The 22,421-nt window shown below is 45.4% G+C and overlaps 1 protein-coding gene across 1 annotated transcript in view; it reads left to right on the top strand.

The window, feature by feature from the left end:
• Nucleotides 1–22,421, top strand: part of LOC146833929 (calcium-activated chloride channel regulator 1-like) — a 205,094-nt gene that overhangs the window by 148,597 nt on the left and 34,076 nt on the right. The window contains exons 12-13 of the mRNA XM_085601848.1: nt 8,433–8,603; nt 13,278–13,514. Of these exons, the coding sequence (XP_085457974.1) occupies nt 8,433–8,603; nt 13,278–13,514 (408 nt within the window). The remainder of the gene's footprint in view (nt 1–8,432; nt 8,604–13,277; nt 13,515–22,421) is intronic.

Raw genomic sequence — 22,421 nt, 5'->3', positions numbered from 1 at the left:
CGAAGTGACTGCCTAGCACAGCAGGGAGGAGTGGGGCCCCTTCGCTCCCCTCTTTTGTTCTTCAAGTGCAGTATTTAGCCCACACACACAAACACACACACACGTGTCGTCAGTGCAGTTCTTTTCATTCAGCCTTCATGAGTGTTTTAGCTACTCTTTGTGCTTGCACCGGTCTGTTCTGATTTGTTTTATTTTGTATTCTGACCAGATGTCCCAGTATTGCTGTGCATACCTTATTTGGAAGGGGATGTGATCGTGCAGCGGCCCTTTAACTGCTGCTGAGGTGAATGAACGAGCACCCCCTCCATTGTGCACTGGAGGGGGAGGGCATCCGACAACTGCGCTTCTTCGTAGGGACTCACCTGGCGTCGGCTTGGCTGCCCGCAGCCAATGGCTGCGATCAGTTGACGGGGGCTCCCGCCCCCGGTGACTCGTGGCCTCCAAGTAAGTGAGACTGTGCCCTGCAGTCATGGCAGCGCACGATCAGCAGTCTGCAACCAGTGCCTGTTGTAAAGTTGTTCCCTGGGCATCATGGCTGCAGGCTTGAGGCTGCCAGCATGATGAGATCAAGTGTGTGCTTGCCTTGCTCAAAATGCTCAGGGTGCATGCTGCTGTCTGCCGACGTTAGTTTTACTTCACACCCTCGGCCAGCCAACAGCTCCATCTGTCCTTTAGTTAGGCTGAGGCAGCTCATCTCTGTGCGGCAGCAGTGGCAGCTGCTGAAAGTGGCTGCAGAACTGGGCAGGGTACCAGTGGAGGAGGCCTTCCACCTCTTGTGACTCCTCTTTGTCCCGTATACCGTGCTTAATTTACGCAGGTGGTTGGTGTGGAGGGAATTCATTTTAGGGGCAAGAGAGTTATTTTTCTTCCACCACATTATGGTCCAGATCAGGAGAGAATTACAGAAAGTAGCAACAAGAAGGCAGAGGAAGATAAGGGAACAGTGACAAGTGAAGATAGCAGGAATTAAAAATGACCTACGGGAGTGAAATAAGAAGATAGGAAGTGTAAGTTGATCGCAGAAAGAAGCATGACGTGGAATCAAAATTCATAATACTTGGTATTCATGAACCCCTACATTCGGCAGCATGAGTCAAGGGCTCCTAAGAAAAAGTTTAAGCTACTTGCTTATGTTTCCTATTTGTTTGCAAATTAAGCATGGCATGTGTATACAAAACCAATTTTGGCCTGTCTTGAATGGCACTGTGGCAAGCTTAAAGACAAAGGGAAAGATTACACATGCATTAAACAGGGTAATGTTAAGACTTGCTTTTGAACAGAGCTCAGCAAACCATGTATGTTACGTAAAGAAACATAACAGAAGCTGACGCCCAGGATCTGATTTTCAAATGGGTGTAATTTATGATATGTATATGTTTCCCTCATCTTAATTGCTTGTTTTGCTTGCGAGAAAGTGTCACTCATAGTCGTTGAAATGTCACTCATACCTACACTGAAATTTTTACCATAATGGTGATGTGGTCATCTGCTACTCGTGCGACCTGCCCACAGTGAACATTTTGTTTCGATTTTGATTTTGGAACTGTAGATGTCTCCTCCTGCTTAAAAGTCCCCACTGAAAAGGCTCTTAGTGAAAGATCACGTTTCGCTCACACTAAAGGCTAGGAAGGGCAGCCGCTGAACACGAGTGTTCTATATAAGCTTAACAATACTTTTGCACTGTTGATCTAGGCAGCCGCGACCATCACAGGTAAGATCAGTGGAACACTGCGGGGGCTGGGGGGAAGTCAACAGACTGCGGGATGGGTAAAATAAAGTCAATAAATAAAAATGCTTACCTTGCGCTCGCTGCATCGGTTTTATTTATTTATTTATTTTATTTTACCTATTCCGTCGTCTGTCGACTTTCCCCCTCCCCTCCCCAGGCCCGCCACTCTTACCTGTACTAGCCACACCTGGGTCTAGGCTACTGTAGTGAGTATTAGCATCCAGACCCCGCCATTTAATTTAACAAACATCCACTCTTACATAGAATCTTCTTAATTTCTAGGAAACTTTAATATTTGCATCATATGACCAATTATTATACATATTTGGCATCCTTGAGGGCAGTTTACTTTGCATTAATATCAAGTAACACAGGTGCTTTGCGTTCTCAACAGTCTAAAGAAGAAGAGGTTGGCAAAATTAGATGTTCGAGGCATATGAGCTGCAGATTACACACTTTTGCATAGATCGCCATCTGGTGTTGGGCCCGGATGTTTGCAGTTTGTTTTTCCTCTTGGAAAGTCTTTGGAAGTCACGAGGTCGGTGACTCCTCCCTTGGTTCGTATTGCGCATGGGCTTTGGCTTCATCCTCAGATTGTTTTTTTCTGCCATCGGGCTCAGATGTAATACTTCGCGCTCCGGTTCCGAACATTCCAGGTCGACGATCGAAGCGGAATCCTCGCTCTCCGCGGTATTGTTCAGATCCTGATCTCCTCAATCACCTTCTTCTTCGACACACCTTCGATTCCAGTCATCGACGGCAGCCTTCGGGCCTATCCAGGCTCCGGTCCCGGCTGATGGACAGAACTCCATTCAAGAAGTGCCCTCGATGTGGGTCCAAATTCCCCCACATCGATCTTCATGAGGTGTGCAACCTCTGCCTCCCCCCTGAACACGAGGCTCGAGACTGTCCCGCCTGCAAGTCTTTTAGATCCAAAAAGACTATTCGAGATCGAAGGGCCAGAAGAAAAATGGCGCACTCCTCGACTTCCGTTCCAGTCGACATCTTCAGGGACGACGTCGAAGCTCCGGGACACCGAAGAAGACCTAGTCAGTGCTTCCGAAGCCGACGACTCGGATGTGGAGGACATCACCCCGGCGCAGAGGGTCGTGAGTAAAATACCCCCTCCCACTTCCGCGCCGACACCCAAAAAGGCTTCGGTCACGCCTTCGCCTCCGGGCCTAGGCAAGACCAAAGACACTGCTTCGAACACCCCACCTTCGGGCCCGGTGAAGAAGCCTAATAAGCCTTCCGGCGGCTCAGGCTCGAGCCAGCCTGCCAGCGGTGCCGAAAAACACCCTTCGGCACCGAAGAAGAGATCGGCCTCTACCTCGACACCGAGCTCCGCACCAAAGCCCTCGGTGTCGAAACCCAGCCTCTCGGTGACGACCAAACATCATAAGGCCCTCGGCACCGACACTCCCGCGCCGAAGCCTGTCTCGGCACCAAACAAAAAATCTAAGGTTCCAGAAAAGCACGGCACAGACAAGCCTAAAAAGCCATCGGCTCCGAAAACTTCGGCGCAGACCGAACAACCAGTGTCGCAAGAACTATTTACACCGGATCCTTTGCAAAAGACACTTACCAAGGATCCAAAAACTGGACATTTGGCACTGTCTTCTAAAAAGAGACATTTGGACAAACCAGCTCCACCTCCACCTCCAAAGAGGAAGGACTGTGCTACCTCCCCTTTCAGAGTGCCTTCCCCACCTCCTCCACCTCCTCCACCCTCTCCACCTCCGCCCCCTCCACCTTCTACACCCCTGCCTCATCGCTCTCCGACCCGTCTCCAGACCATGATGATCAGGGGGACCCATACTACGACCCAGCACATGTGCCACAAGACCCCACCCCTACAGGATCCCCAGACCCATGGGATGATTGTAATAATCCAGACATTCCAGATGTCCCACAAGAGGACCTTTATCCATCCAGGCCATCTCCACCAGAAGACTCATTAGGTTTTCACCACCTACTTCAGAGGGCGGCACATTATCACGGGGTAGAGCTACACACTGACCCAGTAGAGGAAGATTTCCTCCTAGACACCTTTGATACTGCACATAGGTCTACTGCTATACTACCTATGCTCAAAGGGGTAATAAAACATGCACCAGAGGCTTTTAAAGACCCAGTCAGGGCTAGGGTCCTAAACCCACACATAGAGAAAAAGTATAAAGCTGCCCCTACAGATCCTGCCTACATCAAAGGGCCAGCACCACTAGATTTCCTAGTGGTATCCACTGCAAGGAAGAGATCAACTTCCCAGGCGTCAGGCGTCAGGCGTCAGGCGAAGCACCACCGCCTGACAAGGAGTCAAAGCTCCTGGACGCATCAGGAAAACGCACTGCGTTACAGGCAGCCAATATATGGCGTATCGCCAGCACTCAAACGCTATTGGCCAGATACGACAGAGCGCATTATGATGAACTAGAAACCATCATGCACCATCTACCAGAAAAATAAAAAAATAGGGCCAATGAATTAATTCAAGAGGGTAAGACCATAACTAATACCTCTATACGCTGTGCCTTAGATGCAGCAGACACAGCCTCCAGGGCCATTAACACTAGTGTCCTCCTCCGTCGCCACGCTTGGCTGAGAGTTTCAGGCTTTAAACCTGAGGTACAAGCCTCCATATTAAACCATCCATTTGATCAAAAACATTTATTCGGTCCAAAGGTAGATGAGGCCCTTGAGAAGATGAAGAAAGACACAGATACGGCGAAATCTAGGCGCTCCTTTCACCGCTCTTCCTTTTGGGGCACGGGCAGAGGCTACTCCTCAGATAGCGCATCCACGTCCTACAAATCCCCTCCTCAGTCCACCTTCACAAGGGGTTATCAAAGAGACGGCTATAGAGGCAATAACAATAAAGGCAGAGGCAAAACAAATACCGCCCGCTCTGCCACACCGCCTACCCAATGACTTTCCCCTGCTCCCTCCAGACCATCCCACTGCGGTCGGGGGCAGACTACAAAATTTCCTTCACGTCTGGGAGTCCATCACATCAGACAAATGGGTGACCCAAATTATTCGTTCAGGGTACTGCCTAGAACTCACATCTACCCCCCGCAACATTCCACCCAGGCAACGCCCAATGTCACAAGAACATTCCACGTTACTAAAACAGGAGGTAATCTCCCTCCTACAAAAACACGCAATAGAACAGGTCCCCCCGATCAGCAAAATGTAGGGGTCTACTCCCTATATTTTCTGATACCAAAAAGAGACGAGACACTACGACCTATCTTAGATCTCCGGCCTCTTAACACATACATACATTCGGACCATTTTCACATGGTAACACTTCAGCAGGTACTTCCGCTCCTCTCCCAGAACGACTTTCTCACCACACTGGACTTGAAAGACGCATACTTTCACATTCCGGTACACCATGCCCACAGAAAGTACCTCAGATTCGTAGTGGACGGGCAACACTACCAGTTCAAGGTGCTCCCATTCGGGGTCACAACAGCACCACGGGTATTCACCAAGTGCCGAGCGGTAGTGACGGCACATCTCAGAAGACAGCACATTCACGTCTTCCCATATCTGGACGACTGGCTGATAAAAGCCGCGTCCTACAACCAATGTGTACACCACACCGCCACTACAATCCAACTACTTCACCAACTAGGCTTCACGGTGAACCAGCCAAAAGTCCCAGTTAACACCATCCCACATAAAGCAATACCTCGGTGCCACCATAGACACCTCAAAAGCCATAGCCTACCCCAATCCATGCAGGATTGCAAGCATTCAGGCCTTGCGACAAAAATTCATACTTCAACACTCCCTCCCAGCAAGAGTGTTTATGCAACTGATAGGGATGATGGCCTCTTGCATTTTCATAGTGCCTCATGCAAGACTCCAGATGCGTCCACTCCAAGAGTGCTTAGCGCGTCAATGGAACCAGGCCCAGGGGCAACTGACAGATCTGGTGTTGGTAGACAGTCACACCCATCGCTCTCTGCAGTGGTGGAACACCACAAATCTTTCCAGAGGTCGACCGTTCCTGGACCCGGTTCCACAAATAATCCTGACAACAGACGCATCGCTCTCCAGCTGGGGAGCTCATCTACTACACCTCACAGTGCAGGGCATGTGGACGCCGCAACAAAAGTTACTCCACATCAATCATCTGGAGTTTCTGGCAATCTTTCTAGCCCTAAAATCCTTTCACACACAGATTCTAGGCAAGGCAGTCCTTATCTGCACAGACAACATGACCGCCATGTACTACATCCAAAAACAAGGCGGCACACACTCTCCACAGCTCTCTCAACTAGCACAGAGCATATGGAGATGGGCATTTCCACACAAAATCTTTCTCCTAGCCCAGCATGTCCCAGGAGTCCAAAACACCATGGCAGATCTGCTCAGCAGACAAGACGCAGGTCCACGAGTGGGAACTTCACCCGCAGGTTCTTCACCCGTTCTTTCAGATGTGGGGGCATCCACAGATAGACCTATTCGCCACCCACGAAAACAAAAAATGCCCAAGCTTCGCCGCCAGATACTCACACCCATTGTCCAAAGGCAATGCGATATGGTTGAACTGGTCAGGCAAATTTGCGTACGCCTTTCCACCTCTCCCACTAATTCCATTAGTGGTGCGAAAGCTACAACAGAACTCCCTCACACTAATTCTAGTAGCTCCAACATGGGCCAGACAACCGTGGTACACCACGCTGCTGGAACTCTCGGTAGTGCCACACCAAAAGTTACACCTCTCACCATGCCTCCTAACCCAGAACCATGGAGAGATCAGACACCCGGACCCAGCTCAGCTCAACCTTGCGATCTGGCTCCTGAGATCCTAGAATTCGGATACCTTAACCTTCCCCCCGACTCTATGAACTCAGAGAAGCTAGACGCCCTACCACTAGAGCCTGCTACGCTGCCAAGTGGAAAAGATTTGTTGTTTATTGCCATAACAACACAATCAACCCTCTAGACGCATCTATACAGCACATCATATGCTACTTACTCCATCTACAAAGGTGTAACCTAGCATATACATCCATTCGGCTACACCTCGCAGCAATTGCCGCTTACCTACAAAACAGACAGCACCTATCACTTTTCAGAGTGCCTGCCATTAAAGCCTTCATGGAAGGCCTCAAACGAATAATTCCCCCCAGAGTGCCACCCTCACCTTTGTGGAACTTAAATATAGTTCTCACAAGGCAAATGGGCCCTTCTTTCGAACCTTTGCATAAATGTGAACTGCAATTTCTCACATGGAAGACAGCTTTCCTTGTAGCCATCACTTCCCCTAGAAGGGTCAGTGAGATACAAGCACTTACTATACAAGAACCTTTTCTCCAAATGCACCCGAACAAGGTTGTTCTCCGTACCAACCCAAAATTCCTACCCAAAGTCATTTCCCCCTTTCATCTAAACCAATCAGTAGAATTACCGTTTTTTTTCTCGCAACCTCAAACTGTTGCAGAAAGGGCTCTACACACACTGGATGTTAAAAGGGCCTTGCTTTACTATATCCAGAGAACACACTTTCAGAAACACAAAGCAACTGTTTGTCTCTTTCTCTCCACCTCATAAAGGCAACCCCATCTCTAAATCAGGGATAGCTAGGTGGATTGTAAAATGCATACAGATTTGCTACCACAAAGCAAAACGCACGCTATCTGTTCCCCCTAAAGCCCACTCTACAAGAAAGATACGGGCTTCTATGGCTTTTCTAGGTAACATCCCATTAGATGATATCTGCAAGGCAGCTACATGGTCAACACCGCACACTTTCACTAAACATTACTGTGTAGATGTGCAAACCAAGCAACAAGCTAGTGTGGGCCAGGCTGTACTAAAAACACTATTTCAAACCACTGCAACAGATACCGGTGGTCGCCGCTAAGGTTGGGAACTGCTATATAGTCTATGCAAAAGTGTGTAATCTGCAGCTCATATGCCTCGAACGGAATATGCTACTTACCAGTATGCATCTGTTCTTGGCATGTAGAGCTGCAGATCTACACACGCCCACCCGCCTCCCCGGCTACCTGTATCTGTTCCAGTCTATCTTATTTAGATACAACACACATGGGTTTCTTCACTGTTATTACTACGCTCCATCTTTCCCTGTTGGCTAAAATAATCTGAGGATGGAGCCGAAGCCCATGCGCAATACGAACCAAGGGAGGAGTCACCGACCTCGTGACTTCCAAAGACTTTCCAAGAGGAAAAACAAACTGCAAACACCCGGGCCCAACACCAGATGGCGATCTATGCAAAAGTGTGTAGATCTGCAGATCTACATGCCAAGAACAGATGCATACTGGTAAGTAGCATATTCCTTTTTCTATTTGGATAAATAGTGTCTAACATTTTGCAATGCATCACCGAGTCATGCATCTAATAAAGCATACCAGTCATATACATTATTGCATATCATTAATGTTGTAGGTATTTATTTTGGACTATTGTGTTTTGTGTATTTTCTTTCCTTTATCAAAGTATGTAATTTCATTTGATAGATTACTTGTTTTTGCACCTTTCCATACGTAAATTGTATTAGATATTTTTAGTGACTAATTTTACAGCAATACCGATTTAGTTGTTTCTGTGGTTTCATATATTGCTTGATTATTAATTAATTAACTAAACATTCACTGATGCATATTGTCTCACTTCGGCAGTTAACTTGTTTACTACCTAACTGTAACATATTTTGCTCCAGGTGCTGATATTGCAAAGAATGATGGAATATACTCCAAGTTCTTTTATTCTTACAATGGAGATGGCAGATACAACTTAAAGGTCCGTGTCCATGGGAAAAACACTGATGACTCATTGAGCACCAGGAAGGCTGGGAGTGGTGCATTGTACATCCCTGGATTTGTAGTTAATGGTAAGACAGTTTTATCCTATTGAAAGACCTATTATAGGTCTAATATCCATCACTGAATGTGGTCAATTATGCTTACTCCATTCAGTCATAATGTGATTTTATTTTACATTTTACATTATTCTCTTTTTGATTACTTTGTGAAAGTAACACATTCTTGCCAGAAACAATTGATGTTACTGTTTTTCACAGACACAATGATATAGGTTAAGGCAACTCCTTACGTTTATACCTTTGTCATAGGAGATTAAAACAACTTTAGCCAATCCTTTTTTTGCATATTACAGAAAATAAATGGTTAACTAAGAAAAGAAGGGTATGCAGTTCCTTAAAAGTGCTTAGAGAGAGGAAGAGACACACAGAGACTATAGTGTTTGTCACTAACGGGCCTCCAATAGTTAAGAAAAAAGGAAAATAAATGATAAAACTGATTATCCTGTTAGGGTTACATGGTAAAGATCTGCAGCCGCTTGAGTGAGCATCAAGTCAAGTCAACAAATTCCAAGGTGGGATCAGTCAGTAAGAGTTGGTCAAGGTGTATGATATTTATAAAACATATTAAAAAGTTTGCAATGAAAAACGTGTGGGTTCTCTAAGTGTGCTTATTAAGGGGGTCATTACAAGTGTGACTGTAGGTTCAATTAGTGCTCTGAGTGACTGTCACATATGGGTCAGTTATATTCTTCACCATTTGAAAAGGAGGCATTGGTTCCCTGTCAGGTGTAATGAGGAATGCCCCAGCACACTGGATGTCTTTACTTCTCTTGGTAGCCAATTTTAGATCACGTTTTACATCACCTTTCTTTGCACTACATCCATCATTCGAAATACTCACAATGCTTTACATCAAGTGGATCTTAGCAGATCCGACAAACTGATCAGTATTTATAAAACATCCCTGAGCTCCTCCCTCACAGTGAGGGGCTGTAGCCCTTGTTTGCACTAGGAGTTGCAACCAAGAGGAGATCCCAGATAATGAAGCATGCCACCTCGGTGGGTGATTGGATTCCGTCCTTATAAAAGGACTCCACTCATGTTTGAGTAGGAGTCCCATCCTTGTACTACTTGCGCCTTAGATCTCTTCTAAGCTCGGCAGACCCAAGGATAACTCAGTTGATGTATTAATGGCTGTGGGGAATTTATCCGTGCCGGTCTTTAAACATTTCCCTTAGACCCTCCACCCACGGTTTTGTATTGTTTGGTCCTTTGGTGTTCCCATGTTGGTGACTTTCAAAAAGGCACTGCAATTGGAATGTCAAAGGCCATTCCTGCGTGACATGGACTGTTAACGTGACATGGACTGTTAAGTTCCTGCCGTGCAGGAACAGGGGGTGCATGCACACAGACGGGCACAACAGGGGACGAGGACTTTTCAGGTGCCACCACCACTTCGAGAGGTAAGTTGGGTAGTTGGAGGATAGGTAGGTTCCCCGGGTTTGGGCACAGGGGGCCGTGGGGCGCCGCGTGCAGGGGTGCCTTTTGGTGTCGGGAAATCTCACCCTCTGTTGATCGCGTTTGGGGGGGCACCTTGTTCTGAGGCTGCAGGCTTCTTCAGGAGTATCGAGGGAGGTCCTTGGGTGCCGGATTCGGGGTCACAGTCGCTGTGGGGTCGTCCTCGGGGTCTTTATTCACTCCGGCACAGGCCAGGCTCAGCTGGTGCAGAGTGTGCTGGGTTCGCGGTTCCTGCTGCCAGGGGTTAGAGATAGGGTTTGAGTAGAGCCTCTACTCATGGGAGTCCCAGGGGCTTAGGGCTAAAAGGTAGCCAGGTCCTCCGGGGATGGTAAGGTTGCTGGCCACAAGAGATGCTGGGTTGGAGCAGGAGCAGGTTCGAGGGTCGACAGGCCGGTAGGGCTGGGGCCAAAGCAGTTGGTGTCTTCCTCTTTTCAGCAGCTGCAGGGCAGGTCTTCTTTCTTTTTGCTCTTCGTAGTTTTGAATCTGGAATCTGGGGAAGGAAGGTTCAGGGAGCCCCTAAATACTAGATTTAGGGGTGTTACAGGTAGGTGAAGGGCAGGGACCAATGTGTCCCTGTCCTGGGGTTGGTACACCCCCTATCCTGCCTCTCTCCTGTGGGAGGGGGGCAGTAGCCTAGTCCTGATAGGGTAGGGCTCCCCATCTTCAAGATGGCGAGAGCCCGGAGATGTGCTTCACCTCGCCTCCCCCACCTGAGGGGTGGGATTGGCAGGCTGGCACATCCCCTGTCCTTATTTGGGGTTTCCGGCCAAAGCTTCCCGCCAGAGTGGGGGGTTGCAGGGGCCTGGGGAAGCTCACAGAGGCGGCATGCCTTTGAAGCTTTCCCCTGCCCATCCTGCGGGAGGAGATTTAGCACCTCGCCCAGGATGTGCATTGTTGCAGGCCCAGGAGAGCAGGGGCTCTCCTACCCAGGGGTCCAGCAACATGTCTGCTGGGTGGCAGTCTAGGCAGCCTCAGAGCAGACGTGGATTGGAGGTTAGGTGTAAGGGGGCACCTCTGAGATGCCCTCTGGAATGCTGTGTACATTAAATCCCTCACTGGCATCAGTGTGGGTTTAATGTGCTGAGAATTTTGATACCAAACTTCTCAGTCTTTAGTGTTGCCATTATGGTGCTGTGGAGCTCGTGTTTGACGAGCTCTCAGCACCATGTACTCTTAAATGGCAGCACTGCACTTACAGTGCCCAGGAATGGGCCTGGGCACTGTAGGGGCACAGGGCTCCTGCTCCTGTGCCCACACCATTGGCATAAGGCACCCAGCTAGAGGGGTGACTGATGTATGCCGTGGCAGTGTAGGTGATGGGAATGGCACACAGGGATGTGTGCCATGTCGACTTTGTTTTTGTCTTGCACCCAAACACTCAGCCTGCAAAGGCAGTGTGTGTGTGTAAGGGTACAGGGCCTCTAAGGGTGGCACAAGGAGTGCTGCAGCCCTTAGAGGCCTTCCCTGGTCACAAGGCCCTGGGTACCTAGGGTACCATTTACCAGGGGCTGACATGTGGCCAGGGTTTGCCAATTTGGGTTTGGTTTGTTTTTAGGGAAGGAACATAGGCCCTGGGCACCTGATTGGCAGGAGTCCAGGGTACACTCAGTCAAAGTACATTTAGCAATTCAGCAAAAAGTGGGGGCATACCATGCAAGAAAGATGGCACTTTCTCACACTGACAACTGTACAGATTTATTAAGACAAGGTGTCTGATACTAAACACCGTAGTGTTCGGTAAAGCCATCATGTAGGTACGGAACTCATAATGATCAGTGCCCAGTACATATACTTAAGATGGCTTCCCTGTTCAATTGTACCATCTAGTGATTTAACTAGACAGCACAGGGGCATATATGCTCATGCAGATATGGCCTCACATGTAATATAATGCACCCTGCCTTATGGCTACAAGGCCTGCTGTAGTGGTGACTTACATATAGTGCAAGCAGTGATTTTGTCATGGTTCACAGTGAGTCTACCATGTCTTGTTTTCACTTATGGTTGCACCATGACATGCAGTCTGAAATGGCAACCTGCATGTAGTTTATAGAGGTGTCTCTTATGGTAGCAGTACATGCTGCAGACCTTAGGGACCCTCTTTAGTACCCATGCCCTAGGTACCAGGGGTACTATCTAGTAGGGACTTACAGGGGTGCAACATTGCTTGACAATTGTATCACAATTAGACTAATTAACTTTGTCTTTAGTAAAAGAACCCTGGCACTGGAGCATGGTAAGCAGGGACCCAGTGCAGATCAGTAGAAAAACATAGGCACCCAGTGGCAAAAGTGGTGGGTGACCATGACAAAAAGGGGCACTTTCCTGTATGCAACTTTGGCAGGGAAATGTGGTGTTTATTTCAACCCAACCTTTAATCTATAATCCCGCATCACTTCTACTGACACCTCTGCCATATATAATAGGCTGAATACTTGCAAAATGTTTCCTCACATCCACTTTTATATGGGCAAAACAATATTCTGAGCACATGTTCTGTGCAAATTGGATAATAACAGTAGTTTGCCAGTGGGCCTCACTCAATAATCATTCCTTTTATTAGAATAAATATAGGTACTAGAATCCCCTAGAACCTTCCTAAGTACAGTCTGACATCCTGCTACTTGTATCAAATTGTCTGAGTATCAGAAAACTGTTATTTCTGTTTTTATAGCTATACATAATACTCCAGGAACCTATCTCAAAGGTAAACATGCTATGAACCTTTCACATAAGCATTATTGTTTCCCAGCAAACTTCACAGAGCTGCTTGATGATTTCACTCATTTGACTAAATCTCTGGAATTGTCTTTCCGTTGAACTGTACTTCATATCCGCTTCTAGCGCTGCTTATAAAATGCTCTTAAGCAGTCATATGCTAGTGAATGAAACTGGTCACAACTAATTCCTCACCAACTCAATCTTGCACTCCTCTACCATCCCAGTATCCCATATTGTAGATAGGTATATATTCTAAGTTATCTAGCCTGTCTTTTGTTATCTGTTTATCTAGCCTGTATTGTCTCTACTTCATGTTCAATTATGCATCTAGCATTCAAACAATTGTCTGTTCTCAACCGCCCCTTGAATGACCTTTTGCACTGTCAAAATGCTATTTCCTGCTAAAATAGAAGCATTCCTATCGATGCAGGTTCATGTGTCTTCACAAGGTTTGTGCGGAGGTTAAACATAGATAATACATGCTTTTTTTTAATCCTGTGACAGGTACAATCCAGATGAACCCACCGAGACCAGTATTTAAAGAAAACACCACCCAAGCCAGTGTCGGAATCTTCAGTAGAACTGCCTCTGGTGGCAGTTTCATTGTGTCAAACGTCCCGCCAGGGCCTCTGCCTGATAAATTCCCGCCATGTAGAATTGTGGATCTGGATGCCAGAGCACACAATAGCACCATTTATTTGACCTGGACAGCCCCAGGAGATAACTTGGATGAGGGACAAGGTGAGTCTTGTGCAGACCACAGCCTTTATTTCTACCGATCTGAGACAAGAATATATATTTCGTGTTATTATGGTAGAGATTTTGCTGCATTGTAAACACAAAATCATGCAACTGTGCATTACTGCAGTCAGATATGGTGTGGATTTCACTCTCAGCCAACGTTCCTTGTTTATAATATTTACTGAAGAAATTATATCTGAATTAAATCCACATTAATAAATATTAGAAAGAAAAGTGTTTGGTTGAATCACACCCTTTTTCATATCTTTAAATGTAATCTTTTGTAGCAGGGTATTATTGTTTGATCACAAGCCTCTCTATTCAAATGTTTTTCTTTTCCTAGGTGGTATAAATGTCTTTGACACAACAAAACTCTGCAATATATAAAACTGCGTAAAATAAAAATAAACTCAAAATTGTTATTGGAGGGTGTTGTAATTTATACCCTGCATTATGCCATTCTCTTGTATTTCTCTACTTACTAATTTTTGGTGTAACAAACATGCCGGAGTGTATTTCATTATTTCATATAGAACATATTGTCATACAACAGGGAACATATTGGGGCTCATTATGATGTAGGTGGGACCGACACCGACAGCACGTCGGTGTCAGTCTCACTGACATTTGAAGCAGCGGTCAGACCGCCACATTACAATGCAGTCAGTCTGACCACAAGTGTGAGTGATCGACCACTGCGGTTCCGACAGGCTCAAAGAACCCGTCGGCCCTGTGGCCGGAATGTCATTCCTACAATGAGGACGGTTCCTGCTCGGGTACTGCCATAGGGATTACAATGGCCCTTCCCGACGGCCTTTCAATGGTGGTCCAAACCACCATTGAAAGGCTTTTGGAGACTGACTTTGGGGGCCTCCACTATGAGACCAGTGGGTCACCAAAGGTGCCCAACAATTCAAGGGTCAATGAGACCCGACCTCTGCGCACTGTTACTGACAGGTAGAAGTACCTAAATATTTACAACATTTGTTATCATCACATTCTTTGTAGTTGAATACATTTTATACATTTTCTTGAACATAAAATTCACTGCAAAATGCAACAGTTTTCAAAACCTTGTTATGAATACATTCCAATGTTATTTAAATTCATTGGATGTCCATATTATTCATCTTGTTCAATCCAAGTGATTAGATTAATGAGATGTTCAAAGTATTATCTTGCTGCCCAATGCATTTCGAGCCTGAACTGGCTCTTCTTCAGGGGCTCAAATTCTACAACATAAACAAAAAATATATATGCTTTACATTGGTGGGCGTACTAGCGTCAATTTATCCAAAGCAGGTTTTTCTTCATTTTACTCAGGCAATGAAGAGTGGTTGCTGAATCTTTAAAAACGACATAGAAGTGAACAAAAAAAGCCCTCCACCAAAAAGTGACTCTGTTGTGATTGATCTGTGAATGAACTATCGTGTGTTAATTAACAAACTGGACGTAGATGAGAAAAGAAAATACCTTGGTTCTAATATTGTTGATTCGGTTTCACCAAAGGTGCCCCCACAAATCCATGCCCCATTGCCACAGGATGCAGGGATGTTTTAAAACATGCATTATGGCATTGGGACTTGTGCTGCGGCCATTTTATGGGCTGCAACACAAGCCACAATGCCAACAGTCGTGTTTCCGACCATCTCCTCAGCGGTCGGATCCTAATTATGCGGTCGGGACTGCGGACTACCAGTCAGCCAGTCCCTTTACCGCAACGATGCCGGTCGGACGCTCGTCTGACTGGCATTGTAATTAGGGCCTTTGACTTGTCCCCTGATGAAAAAAATGTATGACACTTTATAAGTAACACTGCTAACATGAAGGCTCAGCAACTTTTAAATTCTCTTAAGCAGCACAAACACGTTGGGAGCTAAAAGAAGGCCATATAGTGTAAATAAAATGAGCAATTACTGATAACTCTTTCATGATTAGGCATTGCTGTTCACAGCTGCAGTCTTTTCCGCAACATTGTTACTGAAAGCACATCTTAAAGGAGTCTATCAAATATCTAAAATTAATGTCCTTCACATAGTGCTATAAAGGTAAAATATCAAACATATATAATATGAAATGCATATTGTACATAACATAAATATAACACTACATCAATAAAGTCACACCATAATCACTGTCAAGTTGGTGATCACCACAGACTTATCCATTCTGTGATATTGAGACTACACCTTTTACTTTCCATCTCACTCTGTCTCCATAATAAGCCCCCACTTCAATCCACATTTCAACAATAGACTATTGTGCCAGTTGCAATACCAGACCATTCTTTGTCATTCAAACCTAGCCTATCCACAGGCATCAGCAAGGCCTTCACAACAGCCCATGCCTTGTGAAAGTGTCACCGTCAAGCAAGCAGTTCCCAAGGCTCTATCAGTGTATTTCCTAGTGAGAAGAATAGTGGATCTTTCTCCAACATCCGAGGCATAGGTTACCCAAACACATCCCCAATAGGCTTCTTGAAAAATTTGCATGAGATTTTCACTCTCTCAGAAACACACTGTCCTCCACTCCTTGCCTGCCAACCCAAATTCCTTGAGGATGCATCACTGTAAGAAACGCACACGTCAATCGTGCAGAGGATATGAATAGTGACATATCTAAAGCAAATTCTAGCCTTCTGAAAGCATTGCTATGGTGGATAATGTTTGGTGAATACATGAAACCTTTATTGTAAGGATGCAGGTACCAACCTACAGCAAATGCCCATGTGAATCTTCAACTGAGAATGAATTATGAAGAATACAGTACTAAAATTATAAAGAGTAAAAACACAATGAATTGAAAAAGAATTTGAGAAATCTAGAGCAACACTTATCTTGTTACCACTGAATATCAATTCCTCTTCTGTTCTCCAAATAGCATCAAAGTGGTAAAGTATGTTATAATGAGTATCCCCATACATGAACATATGTGAATATGTTCAAAATTAATCTTTAAAAATCAGAGAGCGCAGTTTACATCTAATCATTTTTCTACAGGCAGCTAATGCAGTTGAGTTTGAAACAAGAATTTTGTAACTTTTTCTACTATTTAATTAGCCTATTTGAAGGTCAATATTTAAAAGGATAACATTAGTCCGAAATGCAATCAAAATGGGAAGATGATCATGTAAATCAAGCACTGGATCCTGATCTGGATCACTACCCACTGCATCTCTTCCATATCATCATGCTATGAGTTCATCCAGTGGGCCACTACCTACCATAAGGTAGATATGCATGTACTCACAAAGCCTTAGAGGTTGGTTCAGTTTCTTCCTATAAAAAAGGGAATGTTCAATTCTTCCCCAGAAAATTTTAAAGACTTGAATAGAACCAGTTATTACTCCAGGAGTAAAAAAAAAAGTTTAAGGCCTTCCCAAAGAATCCCAGGTACATCAGGAGTCAGGTACCTCCAGACCTACTGGTGGTCTATACTGCTTGAAAGTACGCCACTGCCCAAGCCAGAAGTGACATTCCTCTTCTAAACAAGGGAAAGAGGAAAATAGATGCTGTTAGTTGTAGGGGCTACTACTCACTGGAGGATAGCTAACTCTGTTGTTCGGGTCCTACAGAGCGAAGTAGAAAGAAATAGAGGAGCTTCTCAAACACCTACCTGAGCAATACACAAAGGTACATACTTCTCTGCATATCCTGTGATAAATTTGCTATAATATGTCATTATTCCCAAGAATGAAACCAACTCTGCTTTGCAACAATGTTCTTTTAATTGTATTTAGGTGTTACTTCTGATCCAGAAATGTGATGTCCAAGGTATTTACCGTTTGAGACCCCAAATTTGCACTTATCCTTTCTTAATGTCAAACCTCCCTCTAATTTAACACACCACAAACCCTAAAACATGTCCTTCTTTAACGCCACCAAAAATGAGGAGATCATCTTGCTAGCAATGTACACCTTGGAATCCTTGTAAAATGTTTGCCATCATCCCCTGGAAAATAGAAGCAGTAGAAATAACACCAAAAGGCATCCTTTTGAATTTGAAGGCACCAAAGTGCGTAATGAAGGCAGTTAACTTCTGTGAAACACCATCTAGTTACATTTGGTGATATACTGAAGCCAGATCAGGTGTATTAAAGTTAAAATACCTGGCACTCTTTTCAGTCATGACCATCTATCAAATCTATGGGCCTTATTACGAGTTCGGCGGTCCCGTGGTGGCAGTCCGACCACACCACACTGCGTTTACATATGTGGCAGTCGGACCATCACTGGACCGCTGCGACCAGGCATCCAGGATCCTGCTGCGTGGCGGTCGTGCTAAGTAATATGTTGCCGGTGCTGCTGCGCCACCACAGAGCATATTGCAAGTTGCCTCACCACCACCCTTTCCTTGGTGGTGACCCCACCATGAAAAGAGTGGCAATGAAGCAACTAAGGGGGCTCTGTTCCCCTGCCATGACAGGACCAGAGGGTGTATGCAAGGGGGCACATGCTGTGCCCCCCTGATAAAGCACCCCCAGTTCCTGTACGGTATCAAATGCATGACATGGTGCATTCCATATCATACAGGAACGTGCTGCGGTGGTGTCACGACGGTGCCTGTGTTAGGCTCTCTTATAAGCCTTAGACAGGCACCACTGTCACACCTGTGCAGCACTGCGCGCCAAGGATTAGTCTCGTAATCCGGGGGGGCGGTCGCACTACTGGCTTGGTGGTTCTGCACAACGACGCTAGCGTGCCGGGCCACAGGAGGACCACTAAACTCAAAATAAGGCCCTATATTAGGTAGGGTAAATTTGTCCTCTATAACCCCTCAATTGAGTTTTTAATGGAATTCCCCACCTTTACCACAATATTTCTACTCTCTAGCATCAAAATGAGACTTCCTCTCATTTTGGTTGTCAATTTCCTTTTCTCTCCAGTCACTCAATCCATTATATTTAACTCCTTTGTTCCCCACTGTAGGAAACTTGTTTTTGTTTGCAGTTGTTTCCCCAATTTCTGCCCCCGTTTTAGCTACTATATGCAGATATTTTTACTTTGACAGTGTACTGAGGCCTGCTAACCAGACTTCAGTTCCAGGGCTCCTTCCCTTAACAAGGTACAGTGTATTTGTTCTACAATTGGCTAAGGACTTTAGCACCCCTGTAAGTAGTCCCTAGTAAATGGTACCCCAGGTACCTAGGGAAAGGGTGTTAAAGAGGGTCCTTAAGGGCTACAGCATATTTTATGCCACCCAAAGGGACCCACATACAAATTGCACATAGACTGCCATTGCAGGCTTTGGGACATAGCACAAACCATGTGTGAAAACATGACATAACACACTCCTGTAACTGCATCTAATATATGTAAATCACCCCTACAGGAGGCCGTTGAGCCCTAAGGAAGGGTGTATTATATTTTCTGTGAGGACATATCCACATGAGCAGATATGCCCCGGTGATGTCTAGCTCTATTACTATATATGGCAAGTGAGCAGGGAAGCCATCTAAAGATATTTTCTGGGCACTGGTCAAAATGGGTTACCTAGCTACGTAATGGCTTCACTGACATCTATGGTGTTTGGTATCAAGCACCTAATTATAATAAACCCACACTGATTCAAGTGATTGATGTATTAATATATGCACACAAAGGGTACCTAAGAGGTACCCCTTGAATCCAGCTAGCCCTCTAGTGTGCTGGCTGACTGGTCCAGTCCAGCCTGCCACCACAGATGTGTTTCTGACCCCCTAGGAGGTGAGAGCCCTGTTCTCAGAGGACAGAAACAATACCTGCTGTGGCAGGAGGTGTTTGTACCTTCTCTAAGCAGGATAAATGATGATATGCATATCAATGCAGGAGACTTCAAAGGCCTCTGCCACCAGACAGGGTAAATGCCACCCCCAGTCCTTGGCCCATCTAGCACCAGGACAGGTGGGAAAATTAGATATGCAGGAGGCGTAATGCACTAATAGGCTGGACACACCTCTAGGGCGAACAGCCTGAAGTGAACACGAAGTTAGAAATTCTACCATCTTGTGTGTGATAGAATTAGGAATTCTGGGACAGGGTGATGCCTACTCCTTAAAAGAAGTGGTCATCTAGGAGGTGTGGTAACCCCGGGGGAAATAGCCCATTGGCTACTATCCCTCACTCCCTTTAATGCCCCTAAATAGAGTATTTAGGGGACCCCCTCATATCAGGACGTCAGATTTCAATGGACACAGAGGAGTGGACAAAGAAGACTGCTGATCTGATAACAGAGAAGCACGACTGACTTGGCACCAACACTGACTGCCTACCTGCTGCACCCAACCCTCATGGAACAACCAACTCGTCCTGCATCTGTGCAGACTCCAAGAAACTCGGAGGACTGCTAGTACTTAACCTATCACCAGAGAAACTTCCTTGGAGAAGAGGAGCTACTCCCCGGCAAGATCCAGTTTACCATTCTGCCACCTACTGGGACTACAGATGCTGCAGCCACCCAGGAAGAGGTCATCGTGCTCCTACAGGTCTGATCCATCCTCCCTCCAAGTGTTTGGACGCCAGGACCGACTGGAGCTTCATAGTAGCAACTTGCAGCAACCTAGGCTTGTTGTGTCCAGTCCAGACACCAATGCTGAGGAAAGCCAACCCGCACGTTGAGGGACTTTAGGGACATTAAGGCCCACCTTAAGAATGACCCAACTGTCCTGTTTTTCCCCCCTTCTGCATAACCAAATACAAAGAGTAAGTCTGCGACTGCCGCCACACAACACTTCAAAGTGCCTCAGCTGACGGAGGTGAGAGTATCCACGGGTACTGAGACCCTCAAGAGCAGAGCGTATCCTTGGGTCTAGCCAGACTGGAATTCCAGTCACCATCTATAGCCTCTTTCTGCAAGCCCCCATCCAACCGTGAGTGACTCCAGCACCTAACCCGACATCAGAAAAAAAACACTACACAGAGCCCCACAGCCCGATAAGTGGACCAACTGTGTCCCTACGTGCCTGAGCATCTCAAGAGAAGAGCCCCCTATGTGACTTCCCCCTGATTGGTCCCCCAGTCCCAGCTTGCAGCCTCTCTCTGACCAGACCATTTCGCATTGAAGTGAATGGGACACCCGATGTTGTTACACACCTCTGCTCCCAAACGCCCCAGAGCCTCCCTAGGTGACATTGGTGTGGTCTTGAGCCTTGCCTTATACTTACCTTAAGTCCAGGAGAACAGTCTCTTAAGTCACTGTTAAGTGCCCAAATGCAGTACATGTTTTTCCCCCATTGGATAACATTACCGTTCCCAAAAATAGCTTTTGAAAACTGTAAAATGTCATAACTCGGAAAGTACTTAGCGGATTCCGATGATCTTGGTATATAAATTTATATAAAAGGATGTCTTATTTTTATAAATTGGTGTCAGATTTCTTTATAGAGTGCCTCTCTCTTATTGCCTTTATGTGTGAAATAAATGCTTAGCACTACACTCTGATAGGCCTAACTACTCGCCACCATTACCACAATAGAGTGCTTTTGGGTTATCATTTGTGGCTCCGTCAGCTAACTGTTGATAGCCTGGACTCTTTACACAGTGTACCTCATGTTGGTCCACTAAATAAACAGCCAGCTTCCTACACACACCATTCAACTTGGACAGAGCAAAGTATTAGCAGATCTACACTTGAAGAGTTCTAAAGGTATTTTTCCCAGTAGTAGAATGAGGAGTCAACCTGCATGCCATGATCTTTTCTTGCAATGCACCCCTCCAATCCATGTGCTCTAGCCAGTTGAAGACTTTCCTTCAACATTTTGTTCAGCCTCCCTATTTCTGGGTGATAAATGGAAATGTTCTTATGCACCACACCACCTTCTTTCATAAACTGCTCAAATTCATTTGAACACAATTCTGAGCCATTGTAAGATAGCATTGAATTTGAAAAACTTTCTCTCTTGAACACTTCCTTCAAACATTTCAGAATGATTGTTGGAGAAATGTCACTCACACAAGTTATTTCAACCCACTCAGAATATAGATCAAACAAAACTATGAGAAAGGGTTTACGGTGTTCACCACTCAGATGCCCCCCTATGTCTATTGCCACTTCATCCCATGGATGATTCAGAAGAACACGAGCCACCAACTGTGTGTGACTAATAACAAACATGTTGTCACTATTATTGCACTGTATGCATTCTCGAACAATTCCTTCTACTTCAGCATCCATTCGAGGCCACCAGAAATTAAATCTCAGTCTCTCTTTCGTTTTTACAATTTCCATATGGTCCACATGAGCCAAATAAATTATTCTGTGTCAAAGAGATTCAGTAGGGAGTAGTCTAGTACCTCTCAGCAACATACCATTATCCACAGCTAGATCTCCTACTTAGAACCACAACTTTTCAAGTGTATAAAATGCCCTTGTTCCAAACACATCAGTGACTTGACTCAAAACCTTATAATCTCCCAAAGCTGACTTTCATTCTTCCTCAGTTATCATTCTATTAGTTACCTCACAACCACTCAAATCTTCATCAACTTCACAATCCTGACAAACATTCAATTCTGTATTCATATTCACTAGTTCAACCAAATGTGACAAACAATCATCAGGCTGCCTTTAATCTCCAGGTACATACTCCTCTGTAAAAGTAAACTTTTGCAGTGAGACAATCCATCTTATTCTTGAGGAGATTTGATCTAACCTTTTCTTCATAAAAGCCTCCTTCCCATTTATGGTCTGTGCAAACCTTAATAGACATTCCCCATACCAAATTCCGAAACTTGTATAAAGCCCCAGAATATGGCAAGTGCCTCCCTTACAGGTTCCCTTATTAAATATCGATGTACAAAATATAGTTAAAAAAATATTGTGGTAAAAATATCGAATACAAAAATATCGACTCCCTATACTTGAACAGGTAAGTACAATAATATCGATACAAAAATATCTAATATAGATGTAAAAAATATCGACTTAAAA

This window comes from Triturus cristatus, chromosome 4_2, assembly GCF_964204655.1.
Source record: "Triturus cristatus chromosome 4_2, aTriCri1.1, whole genome shotgun sequence".
In the NCBI taxonomy this organism is placed as follows: Eukaryota; Metazoa; Chordata; class Amphibia; order Caudata; family Salamandridae; genus Triturus; species Triturus cristatus.
The sequence above is the reverse complement of the archived record's forward strand: the minus strand, read 5'-3'. Positions and strand labels throughout refer to the sequence as shown.